General features: G+C 37.3%; 1 protein-coding gene across 1 annotated transcript; it reads right to left on the bottom strand.

Annotated features, from left to right (window-relative positions):
- Positions 1–4729: 4729 nt before the first annotated feature.
- TLR3 (toll like receptor 3) lies at positions 4730–11039 on the bottom strand. The gene is made up of 4 exons (XM_005415516.1): positions 10596–11039; positions 9180–9371; positions 5760–7585; positions 4730–4983 (listed from the first exon to the last, which is right to left on the bottom strand). The coding sequence occupies exons 1-4, from the start codon at positions 11037–11039 to the stop codon at positions 4755–4757; spliced, it is 2691 nt and encodes an 896-aa protein (XP_005415573.1). The 3' UTR covers positions 4730–4754.
- Positions 11040–11338: the final 299 nt, after the last annotated feature.

Raw genomic sequence — 11338 nt, forward strand, 5'->3', positions numbered from 1 at the left:
AGGCGTTGCTAAGCGAAACAAACCCCGCCGGGCACGCACCGCCCTGGGCGGGGAGCACCGCGCCGGCGGAAGGCCCGGGAGCAGTCCCGACCGGCCTGCGCACCTGCGGAGCGCCGGGCAGCGTCAAAGCGTGAGATTTCCCCTCCAGTTAGAATCCTGTCTAATATTACGGGGCGAAAACGAAGCCCACCTGCCAGGGCAGCAGGGCCCTCTTCACACCTCTGTGAGTAGGAAGGGCTTAACCAGAAGTGGGGAGTGAGAGCCACCCAAGCCAGCGCATCTTTTTCACTGTGGCAGGCAGACACAGAAAGGAGCTGTGGGGAAGCAACAGCTCGCGTGCTTTTAAAGGTGCTCCCAGGCAGTTTGGAGAGCAATAGAGGGTGACAGTGGAACAAGCCAGACAGCTGAGGGCACACAGTGGGGAATTTCTAACTTTGCCCTAGCTTTCCAACACTGCGTTGTCTGCCTGGCTGAAGAGAAATATGAACACACCAGCAGAAGTTTGGGAACACTGTAATGCTTAGTATTATGGACAAGGCAAATATTGTGCCAGCTCAGAACACGACAGGTTACGTGGCCCTTGGAGTGCCCAAGAGAACAGCACAGGCTGAAAGTTAGACCAGTTGCTGTATACATGTGAGCCCCAGGATCGTACATCAAGCAACTAGTTGTACTGTCAATGTCAACTAGTTGTACTATCGATGTTAAGTTGGCAGCTGCTGGTCCACAACAATCAAGAGTACAAAGTGAGGAATTTTATGTCTGCCTTGTCTTCCTAGCACATCAAGGAGTACAATGAGCTGGCAGAGAGAGCACACAGAACACCAACTAGAGGACTGAGATTTGAAACTAGAGTATTCCTGGCCTTTTTCTTACAAACCAGGATATGTTCTGACAAAACCTTATGGAATAGGTGCACTTAAATCTAACAGCAACACAATCTGAATTTATTCCTACCATGGTAAAAAGCCCTGACTAAGCCACAGTGAAAGTAGCATAATTGAGCTCATTGGTGGGTAGTATATTTATCTCAGCTATATTTACGAACATCACTGCATGTAACTTGTTCATTACTCCCTGTGTCCTGGTTCTGGCCAGGACTGGGTTAATGTTTGCAATAGCAAGGAGGGGCAGGGCTAGGACCCTGAGGTAATTCTGTGTCACCTCACATCAAGCACAAGGGGCTTGTGTTCCATGTGGTAAGAATTCACATGTGAATCGATCGCCTCTCTTGTACACTCTTGTTATTAATGTTGTTCATGTTATGTGACGGTGTTCACAGGGGTTCTTGGATGAGGGAAGAGACGAGAATGTTTCAGAAGGCTTGATTTATTATTTTATTATATATATTACATTAAAACTGTACTAAAAGAATAGAAGAAAAGGTTTCATCAGAAGGCTAGGCTAAGAATAGAAAGGAATGATAACAAAGGCTTGTGGCTCGGACAGAAAGCCTGAGCCAGCTGGGCTGTGATTGGGCATTAATTACAAACAACTCTATGAGACCAATCACAGACCCACCTGTTGCATTCCACAGCAGCAGATAATCATTGTTTACATTTTGTTCCCGAGGTCTCTCAGCTTCTCAGGAGGAAAAATCCTAAGGAAAGGATTTTTCATGAAAAGATGTCTACGACAATGTTACTATTTGGTTTTTGTTTCATTGCTTTTTCAAGTAAATTGTTCTTATCTCAACCCATGATCTTAACCTTTTGTGCCTTCAGTTCTGCTCTCCAGCCTGCCAGGGGGAAGGAGAAGTGAGCAAGCAGCACATGGTTTAGAACACTAAATTGGGGAATAGTATTCCTAAATCATTACACCCTGTCATTCAAGATCTGCAGAAACAGTCAGGTTCCACTCCAGATCTCCAGACTTGAGCATTCTGCCTCACTCAAGTCCTTTATATATTCTGCTTTCAATACAAATGGCTCCTCTTTAGTCCTACGTAACATCTTTGATATTACAAGTTTGGAACTACTTTTCATTTATTTGGTGTTTAACTCATCAGCAAATCAGCATAATATAATCTCATGCTGCCCACTGCAATGAGACTGCCCAGCTCAGACATAGACTGTGAATCCTGAAAGCACTTACAGCTCTTAGCCATGGTAAACCCATTTATTTACTCTCAATAAAATTGTCAAACAAATCTAGAGGAGCAGACCAGAAGTAACTTTCAGAAAAACAGGGAAAATTTACAGGAAAATTTTAGGTCTGGTGTAACTGATGATTACCACTGGCCCTGTGATTATTATTTTTGTGCCTTTTTTTTCTACATTATGAACCCTTTTTTTATTTTATACATTGTGAACCTTTATAATGTCTGTTACTGCGGTAGATTATTTATAACTGAATCTATGTACTAAAATAACTGTTAAGAATGTATTCATCATATTTTTATAATTTAAAGGGATTTTTCATTCATCACCAAGTACTTCTTTGTATTCCTAGCTGTATTACAAAACTAAGCATTTATAAGATTTTTTTTTACTGTTCTGAAACCAATTTTGGGGGCTTTTGTAGTAACTAGAAAAATCTTTAAGAATTTAGACATACTGTCATTTGTCAGGCTCTAAGGGTCAGAAAAGACCATTAGATAATCTAGTCTGACCTCTTGTGTCACATTTCACCGCAGCATTTCTCCATGCGTTCTCTTCATCTTTATGTCATTTTTAATATCTATGTGAATACTAATAATATCCATGTGAACTACTAGCATTTTCTAAACAATTTATGTTAATGTGGAAAGAGAAATTCTGCTGCTATGTGTCATTGCAGATTTAGGATAGGAACACTGTCACATGTTAGTCTTTAAATAAGGGAAAGAACAGTTGATATGGTGCATACCTGGCACACCATAATTACCAACTTGCCTCCTCAACTTTCATGGCCTAAGTAAGAAGAAAGAATTTGTCACTTCGCCTGAAAAGGTGAGAAAGATGAGATGAAAGCATCACAATGGGGATAATCCTATTACTGTAATTAGGGAATCATCATCTATCACTTCAGCTGTAAACAAAGCCTGTTTTGTTTTCACTCAGGACTTCCCAGGCAAGTGAAGACATCTACACCCCCTTCACTATTCTAGTGCATGAAAAAAATCATATTTCACTAATTATTTGTCTTGTTTAGGTTTTTATCATCATGGGACAATAGGAAACCTATTAAAACCCAATTTTTCATCTACACATATAGCAAATAATGAGAAAAGCTGGTTTAAATGTGAAATATAGAACTGTTTTCTAAAGCAGTAAAACAGCATTCTTGTAGCAACAGTGGAATTGAAGTTGATGAGGGAAATGCTAGGGGAAAAAGCAATTTAAAAATATTCCTGAGCTATTGAAGGATCACAGACGTACTAAAAGCTGACAAAGTTTTAAAAGGTCCTTGCAGCAGCAATTAAATGTTAACAAAACTATACAAATTATTGCCTTGTGTCTAATTTAGAATAACTTGTGCTCAGATTCACCATAAAGTTTTAGCCAGTGTTAAACATTATAAACTCACAAAAGCACATTTTGCTCAGCCTCACCTCTCTCTCGCAATCAAGCTGCTAGCCCATATGTTTGAAGCTTAATGCCCTGGCAATTGCCATGTAGCCCACATTTCTGTAAAATATGTTCAGGAAAAAAATCAAACTAACTTAATATGCGAGAAATAAACTACAGAATTCTATCTGATTTTTTTACAGTTTTATTTTTAGCTATCAAAGGCAAAACTGTGTATAAAGGGAAAAAAAAAAATTGAAACTAATCTAGTGTTTAAATTTTTTTCCCACTCCACCTCTAACTGTGGTCACAATAATGTTTCTGATACTATTTAAGATTTGTTTTTGTTGTTGTTGCTTTACAAGTAACAAAATTTTTGGTAATGAAATTGCAGTAGCACCACTTTCTCCACAAAGTTGTCTTCTCATTATATTATAAAAACATCTGTGCCTTTATTAATTTTATATAGGTGCAGCAGCTGTGCCTTGGGCGTGCTTCACATTGATTTCAAGTTCTGTGTACAGGCCTGCATACAGTTTTGTGTGCATTCTAAGAATCAAGGTGACATCTCCCAGTGTTAATGTCCTGCCAGCTCTCTGAATTTCACCAGAGAAGAGCAAAAATGTTTTTTCCTGATACCAAATTTATTAAATTAGTTGACTCACCAGCCTGAAAGTCACTTTTTGATAGCAAACAGTATTAACCCCCCCAGAAGGCATAATCACAAAGGTATTAAAACTCACTTTAAAGCTGCTTTGAAACTCACTTTTGAACTGCAAATTCTTGTTTTGAATTACAGAAGTAATTTTCTGTGTTATTTAATGTGTTTCACAAGAAAAGTTTTCCAGCTGGAGGCACTGAATCCCCCATGTTTCAAAAGCAAGAACTAGTGTCCATTCTACCTTCTACAAAGATTTTGCTGTTTTATCATTAATGCATTTTCTAATGTATATCCCCTTAGAGAGTCTGTCTTTTCTACTCTACATCATTTCATAGAACATCAGTCATTCTCGCTGATTTTCAGAATTTCTACCACATTTTCAATACACTGATTGAAATTACTATCAGCCATGATCTCTTTCAACATCACTTCAGTGCAGCTGAATTAAAATATCAGCAAAAATATGAATATAAACAAATAAATTTAAATTATAGTGCCCTTTACATTTATTTACAGGATGACAAACTTTTTCAGACCTTCATGAAGGCTTGCTAGTTTTCCAGTGGCAGAAAATGACCCCATAATTCAAATCTGTAGTTCAAAAATCAGTGTACTTTACTTTTACATTTAAGTGCCATCACTAATTGCTGATGAAATGCACTAACTCGTTCTTTCTGGGCTGGCCAGTTCAAGATGCAGCGAGATCTGAACATTCCTCTTCTCAGGTGAAGTGCATGATACAACTTGTAATCTTGGATATCATCAAGAAAGATCAGTATGATGGAGTCCCGACTTTGTTCAATAGCTTGCTGGAGAGCATGATACACCTTGAAACTGAAGCAAAAATAAGACAAAAATCAGTGTTTACTTTCATGTGAAAGAGAAAGAAAAGATTAACAGGATCTTAATGTCTATTTTGTGATATACAATGGTTATTACTTTTCTTAAATTAGTTGCTTCTAACTAAAAAAAAATAAAATAATGCTCTAAAAATATAACGTAAGTGCACTGTCTTGATATAGCCTTGTTTAGCAAAATCCCTTTCTTTATGAGACCACTATATAAGAATAGTGCAAAGACTAACTTAAAGAGAAACAAAAACCATCTTTCAATGCAAGTGGTCTCACTCATTGTTGCTCTTCTTCAAATGTGGGATTTAAGGAAAGCAAACTGCAAAGGTATCAGCCTGACTTTTGGGAAAAAAACCCAACCAAACAAAACAAAACAAAGGACCCCAAAAGCAAAAAAAAAACAACAACAAACCAACCAAACAAAAAAAACAACCAAAAAACACAACAAATACAAACCTAAAAACCCAAACAAATAAATCAAACAAACAAAAAAAACCCACAAAAAACATCCAAGAAAATGCCTAAAACATTGACTTAGATATTCAAATGTACACTACCATGTGTGTGAAACAATTAACTTTATTAACTTAGGAATTATTTTGAAGTTACAATATATTAGGTAAATATATTGAAGTAGATTTTGAGTCCGTATTTTTCATTAAATGGTACTTTTTATTAAATTACAACTAAAAAATTATCTTAGTAAAATATCTCTTAAGAAATTTTTCTCTTACAGATAAAATTTCAAATCCTACTCACTTTTTACACCAGGGATCCTGTAAAAGGTGTTCAGTCACAACAAAAATAATCTTCCTGCTCATTTTTATGCTGTTAATTGTGGCTTCAAATACAGATACACCTGCTTCAAAATCCCGTTCTTCTAAACAAAACTTAATTTCAAAGTGGTTATTTTTTTCCAGAGGCATGAAATTTTTAGACACCCAATTCTTGTCCTCTCTAGCATGAATAACATAGGCATCATAATCATACTGTTCCTGTTGTCTCTCAAATTCTTTAAAACCAAGCATTCGATTGACTAAAATATTCCAGTAGAAAGCTATTCTCCACCCTTCAAAATGAATGGTAAGGACAATAAAAAGGAATAGCGTCACAATAGTGGTAGAGATCACAAAAAGAAGTTTAAATGGAGCACTGTCTTTGCAGGCTGAACTATCAAAATACAAAACCAGACTACCATGATATTTAGGTGGTGTGTTGCAAATGTACCGGGACCTCAATCCAGGTATATCTGCTTGGGTCTCATTAAGCCAATCAGCAAACCAAGCAATGCTTTCGCAGGTACAATCAAAGGGATTGGAATCCATCTCTAGTCTTCTCAAGTTCCTGAAAGGTGGACCAAATACTTTTTCTTCAACTGAGGTTATCAGATTTTTCTGAAGGTTCAATGAATTCAGAGAGGCTTGGTCATCAAACAGAGTTGATGGAAGCAAATTCAAATTATTTGAGCCTAAATCCAAGTGTTTTAATTGAAACAGACCCTTGAAAACCTGAACTGGAATTTCATCAAGACCATTTGATTTTAAATTAAGAATCTGCAAATTGGGAAGACCCTTTAAAAAAAGGACAGGGCCACCCGGATTTGCATGTTTCCAAAGCCGGGCTAAATTATTGTGCTGCAAATCCAGGATGTCAAGTTTGTCAAGTCCATCAAACAAGTCTTCTTGTATGTTTGCTATGTTGTTATTGCTGATGTCCAGGACAGTCAGGTTTCGTAGAGGATGAAAAGGTGAAGGAGAAAAGGCCAGATTACTGCAGCCTACCTTCCTCAGCATCAGTTTTCTAAGGCCTGGGACAAAAATGAATGATTCACTTTGCAAAGTCAAGTTTTTATTATAGGAAAGATAAATATCTTGTATATTATTGAGCCCTTTAAACTCATGACCTTTAAGCTGTTGACTAATTTCATTGAGACCAAGATCAAGAATTTTCAGGTGTCCCAGGGAAGAAAATGCCCCGCTTTCTATTGTAGAGATTCTGGTTTTTGTGAGGTTGAGAACCTGTAAGCTAGAATTAGCAAGTGATGAAAATGTTTTATTAGTTATTCTTTGTAAGTTTATGTTGCAGTTGCAGAGACTCAGATATTTCAGGTTGTTCAGACCTGTGAACATGTTAGCAGTAATTCCTGGAAAATTGTTATTATCCATTATAAGGTACTCCAGGTGGAGTAGCCAATGAAAAGAAAAATCTTCAATTTTCCCAGCAAGTGAGTTTATGAGATTCAAATATTTAAGGCTGGATAATCCATAAAATAAACGCGAAGTTACATGAATATTATTAATCTTCAGGTTTAAGTATTGTAAACTTGAAAGCCACTGAAATGAGTCGTTTTCTACGACAGAGAGAGAATTTTGGGAAAGGTTTAAAATTGTAAGATTTGTTGCTTGCAGTCCCTGGAAAGTTGACTTGCCAATGTAGGAAAGTTTCACATGGCTGAGTGAGAGGTTTCGAATCGCTGTGTTTGATAATTCTGTACAAAGTTTCTTTGTGCGATTTTCACCAAGTTCAACTTTGTTCATTATGAGCCCACACAAATTTCCAATTGTATGGAAGCATCCCGTATGAAACTGAAAGGACAAGAAAAAAAGTCTTGAGCTAAACAAGAAAGTTGTAAGAAAGTTGACCAATAAAATGAAAACTTGGAAAGGCTTTCAAATGCGATTTCCAAGAATAGAACTCCTACACTCAGATTGCTTCACAGTCAAGTTCAGACAAAAACTTTTTGGAGTTTACACTTCTTGTGACAATAGTTCTATCACTTACAACACGATTATCATAAATCTCAGTAGTATTATTTAGAAGATGACAGAAAGTGGCTTAGTGAGATGCAAGTTTGTATCCAACAACCAAAACTCCTTCTCTAGAAGTATCTTAAAAATTTTTATATCTTTCTTCAGCTTCTTTTATTGATATCTGCTAGGTATACTAATCTACTAGTTATTAGGTCTGCAGACAGACAAGAAACACAGTTTCTATGTGCAAACTGAAGTTAATATGAAACCTAATACTACACACTTGCTTTCACAATATGGATCACAAGCTTTTATCATAGTGCTAGCCCCTCATCTTGATTAACATATCAGCTGAGGGATTAAATACTCAATTTTTCAGAATTATTCAAATGCATAAGGCTGCTTTTTAGATAGCAGTACTGTAAAACCAGAGCAGCTGAAAGTGGCACCAGGTAGCAGTGCCCAAGAAAAGAGTAGTGCCATTTACTCATCTACAACCTGTACCTTTGTGCCAGAATAGCCCCACTTGCAGTCACACAGTGAACCAGGTAGGGAACCAGTGTGACTACAAGCTAACCAAGCCAAAACACCTGTAGAGTTTCCTCGGTGATCCAGCACAGACCCTCATAAAAGCTGGTATCAGAAAGAGAGATGAAAAGGCCAAGCAAAAGAGGACAGTGGGATTCACTCTTAGCATGGATGCAAACTTATACTACCTGAAAATATTCTTGTAGGTTCAATGTACATATCTTTTGGAGATCAATCAACTGGGAAACAAAGCAAAAGAAACAAACAAAAACCAAAGGAACCAAGGAAATTCAGTGCATATTCAGTATTCATATGCTGAGAGTCAACCAGTTTAGAATTGCCACACTTAATCATCACTTTTCAAAGAATCAAAACACTGAGAAGCAGGTCAGAGAGCACAGATGGAAGACAAAGCACCCATGTGGGTTTTTTTAAAGGAGTGGGTATATATTTCTGGAATGATTATTTCTCTGATGTTCCCATAGCCACAAGTTGAACGCTCTCTTTGATTAACTGAGAAGTGAAACCTAGATTGTATAACCAGACTTGCATAGTACCACACTTTATATCCACTTAGAAAGTGTGTCAGCCCTTCACCATCAGCATGTGCAAAAATAGTTCTGCACAGAAAATACCTGGTAAGGATTCTAAGAGCATCTCAATTTAGGTCTTCCCTGAGACTCTGATCTTCATATGAAACCAGCCTGTGCCGATTTCAGTGGCAAAACAGTAATTCTGTAAATCACTGCTGGAGGTCAGGAGAAATGCTGTATAAAACAGAATGTTTTGGACCTCACTGCATCAAAATTGTAATGTAAATGCCATACAACCATAAAGGGTAAATCAGGATAGCTCCATTTTATACTTACACCTGTTAAATTTCTGTTGAAATGCTCCCTACCTCTTTTAGTGGGTTTGATGACAAATCAAGACTATTTAATGAGGTGTTGCTAAGAAAACTGAAGTCTTCTTTTTTCAACTCAGTTATTTGGTTGCTCCTCAATATGAGCTCATGGAGTTTCTCCAACTGTTGCTCCGATCCTAAATTGGCTGACTTCAAAGAATTATGAGATAGGTCCAAAATATTCAAGTTCTGGAGAGAAGATGCAAGGGGAAAAAAGTATTAAAATATTTTTTAATTTTTACTTTATGTAACACACAAAAAAATTAGAAATATTTCACTAGAGTATAACTGATTAGAAATTAGTTGCAATACTACACTTAAAATAAATTTGTAATACATAAATGGCAGCTTTCAAGCTCCTGGTGAAAGAAGTATTCTGTATTTTTCACACCAGTAACTTTCATGGTATTAATGGTATTAACCTGCTAAAGTATCTACTGCAAACCAAAGTAGATTTAGTTAAAGTTCCTTGATTCACTGAAGGCTCTCCTGCCTCAGATAAAGTGATAAATGCAAAAGCCTATAGGTGGCTGCAGTTACAACTATTGCGGTATTAGACATTGCATTCTGTGCTTTTTCAGCATGGTCCAGCCCCATAAATGGGATGAGGAAGGTGAAGTTCCCAACATGGAAGATGGTTGCACTCACTTGTATTTAGTTGTGCCAGCAGTCCTACCATGCAAGCAAATACACTTCATGCAACTGAACTGGAATACTGAGTTTAGCAGGAAAGTTCAGACGTACTCAAAACCACATGCATAATCATTGGAACACTGAGTGACAATTAGTACCTACACATTGTCCCTACTATACTTTTTTTTGGTCTTTAGGCTCTTCCTTTTGCATGAGTCCTGCCTGGTGCAAAGACAGTGAAATAGTCCTTTCCTGCTTTCTGTGGTGGTCCCCCAGTCTCTGCTACAGACAAGAATATTTACCCACATGTAAATTACCAGAGAAAGCAAAGGTACAATAAAAACATTTTTACTCTTTCTCAGTTCTTGAAGTCCTGAGAGATACATTCACTGGCACTGGCGTTCCTGGTTTGAATACTTAAACCTCAACCTTGAGAATTGAGGCTACCAGCTACCCAGGCAGCTCAGATTCCACAGTATCCACTTTACTATTCTCATCATCTGCTGCTGCTATTGGCTCAGCACACATCCTGCATAGGAGAGGTGCTTCAAAGGGATGCAATACAGAAAAAGGAATGGAGAGCATTGACTCACAAAGATGACTGAGACTCCAACATGCTATAACAGAAGAAGCCACAAGGCCTCTTCAGCAAAAATCAGTGAATTATATGTTGTGTATTTTGAGATACCAAGGAAGGAGTTCTGTATATACTTTGGAAAATACAGTAAATTTCCCCATTTATACTTTATTTACATTAAAAGGTGCATTTCTAACTCTTACCTTCAGGTTTTTGAAGGGATCATTTTTTATATTTAGTGTGTTGTATCCTAGATTGAGCTCAGTCAGGTTGGTGCAGGAAGCAAATACTCTGTCAGGGAGCTTAGACAATTCATTATGTTCTAACTTCAGAATCTGCAACAGGGGCACATTTTGGCACAATTCTGGTTGCAGTTTAGAGATGCTGTTGTAGCCTGCATTCAAGTAAACCAGCTGGCTGTACTTGGTCAAATTTGCAGGACCTAGCTGTCTTAGCTGATTATGAGAAATGTCCAAACTCGTTATATTGTTTGGAAGATCAGAGGGAATTTGAGTTAGCTTTAGGTGACTGCAGTCAGCCATTTCATTTTGGATATGACATTGCTTTCCAACTGATGCACACGGCCAGAAGACAAACATCAGTCTGACACATAAGCTGCTCCACCAAAGAATAGCGTTTCGCATCATTCTATCTGCAAAGGCAAAAAGAAAACTGCAAATTACAATCATTTTGACATGACTCGAGTTTTCAACTGAAGGCTAAGCAAGCAAGGCTTAAAAAATATGTGATTTCATAGTGAGCAAACAGTCAGTGTTTTTAACCCATGAATTTCTTTCTGCATTTACTCCTTCAGAAGAGTTATGTCTAATAATCACTCTAAATAAATACTTTTATTTAAAAGCAATAATATTGTCTTGCACAAAAATAGGTATGTTCAAAAAGCTACCAACTTTATCTATTATTGATTAAAATTTCCAATTGCTTT

The sequence above is a fragment of the Geospiza fortis genome, unplaced genomic scaffold, assembly GCF_000277835.1.
Source record: "Geospiza fortis unplaced genomic scaffold, GeoFor_1.0 scaffold40, whole genome shotgun sequence".
In the NCBI taxonomy this organism is placed as follows: Eukaryota; Metazoa; Chordata; class Aves; order Passeriformes; family Thraupidae; genus Geospiza; species Geospiza fortis.

What these genes read in the sequence shown, in the direction of transcription:
- TLR3 (XM_005415516.1), bottom strand. Translation starts at nt 11,039, where the DNA reads ATGATGCGAAACGCTATTCTTTGGTGGAGCAGCTTATGTGTCAGACTG. An exon ending in ATCCCTTCAAAAACCTGAAG is followed by an intron (nt 9,372 to 10,595) that starts GTAAGAGTTAGA and finishes TCTTCTCTCCAG; the next exon opens with AACTTGAATATTTTGGACCT. An exon ending in CATCAAACCCACTAAAAGAG is followed by an intron (nt 7,586 to 9,179) that starts GTAGGGAGCATT and finishes TTGTCCTTTCAG; the next exon opens with TTTCATACGGGATGCTTCCA.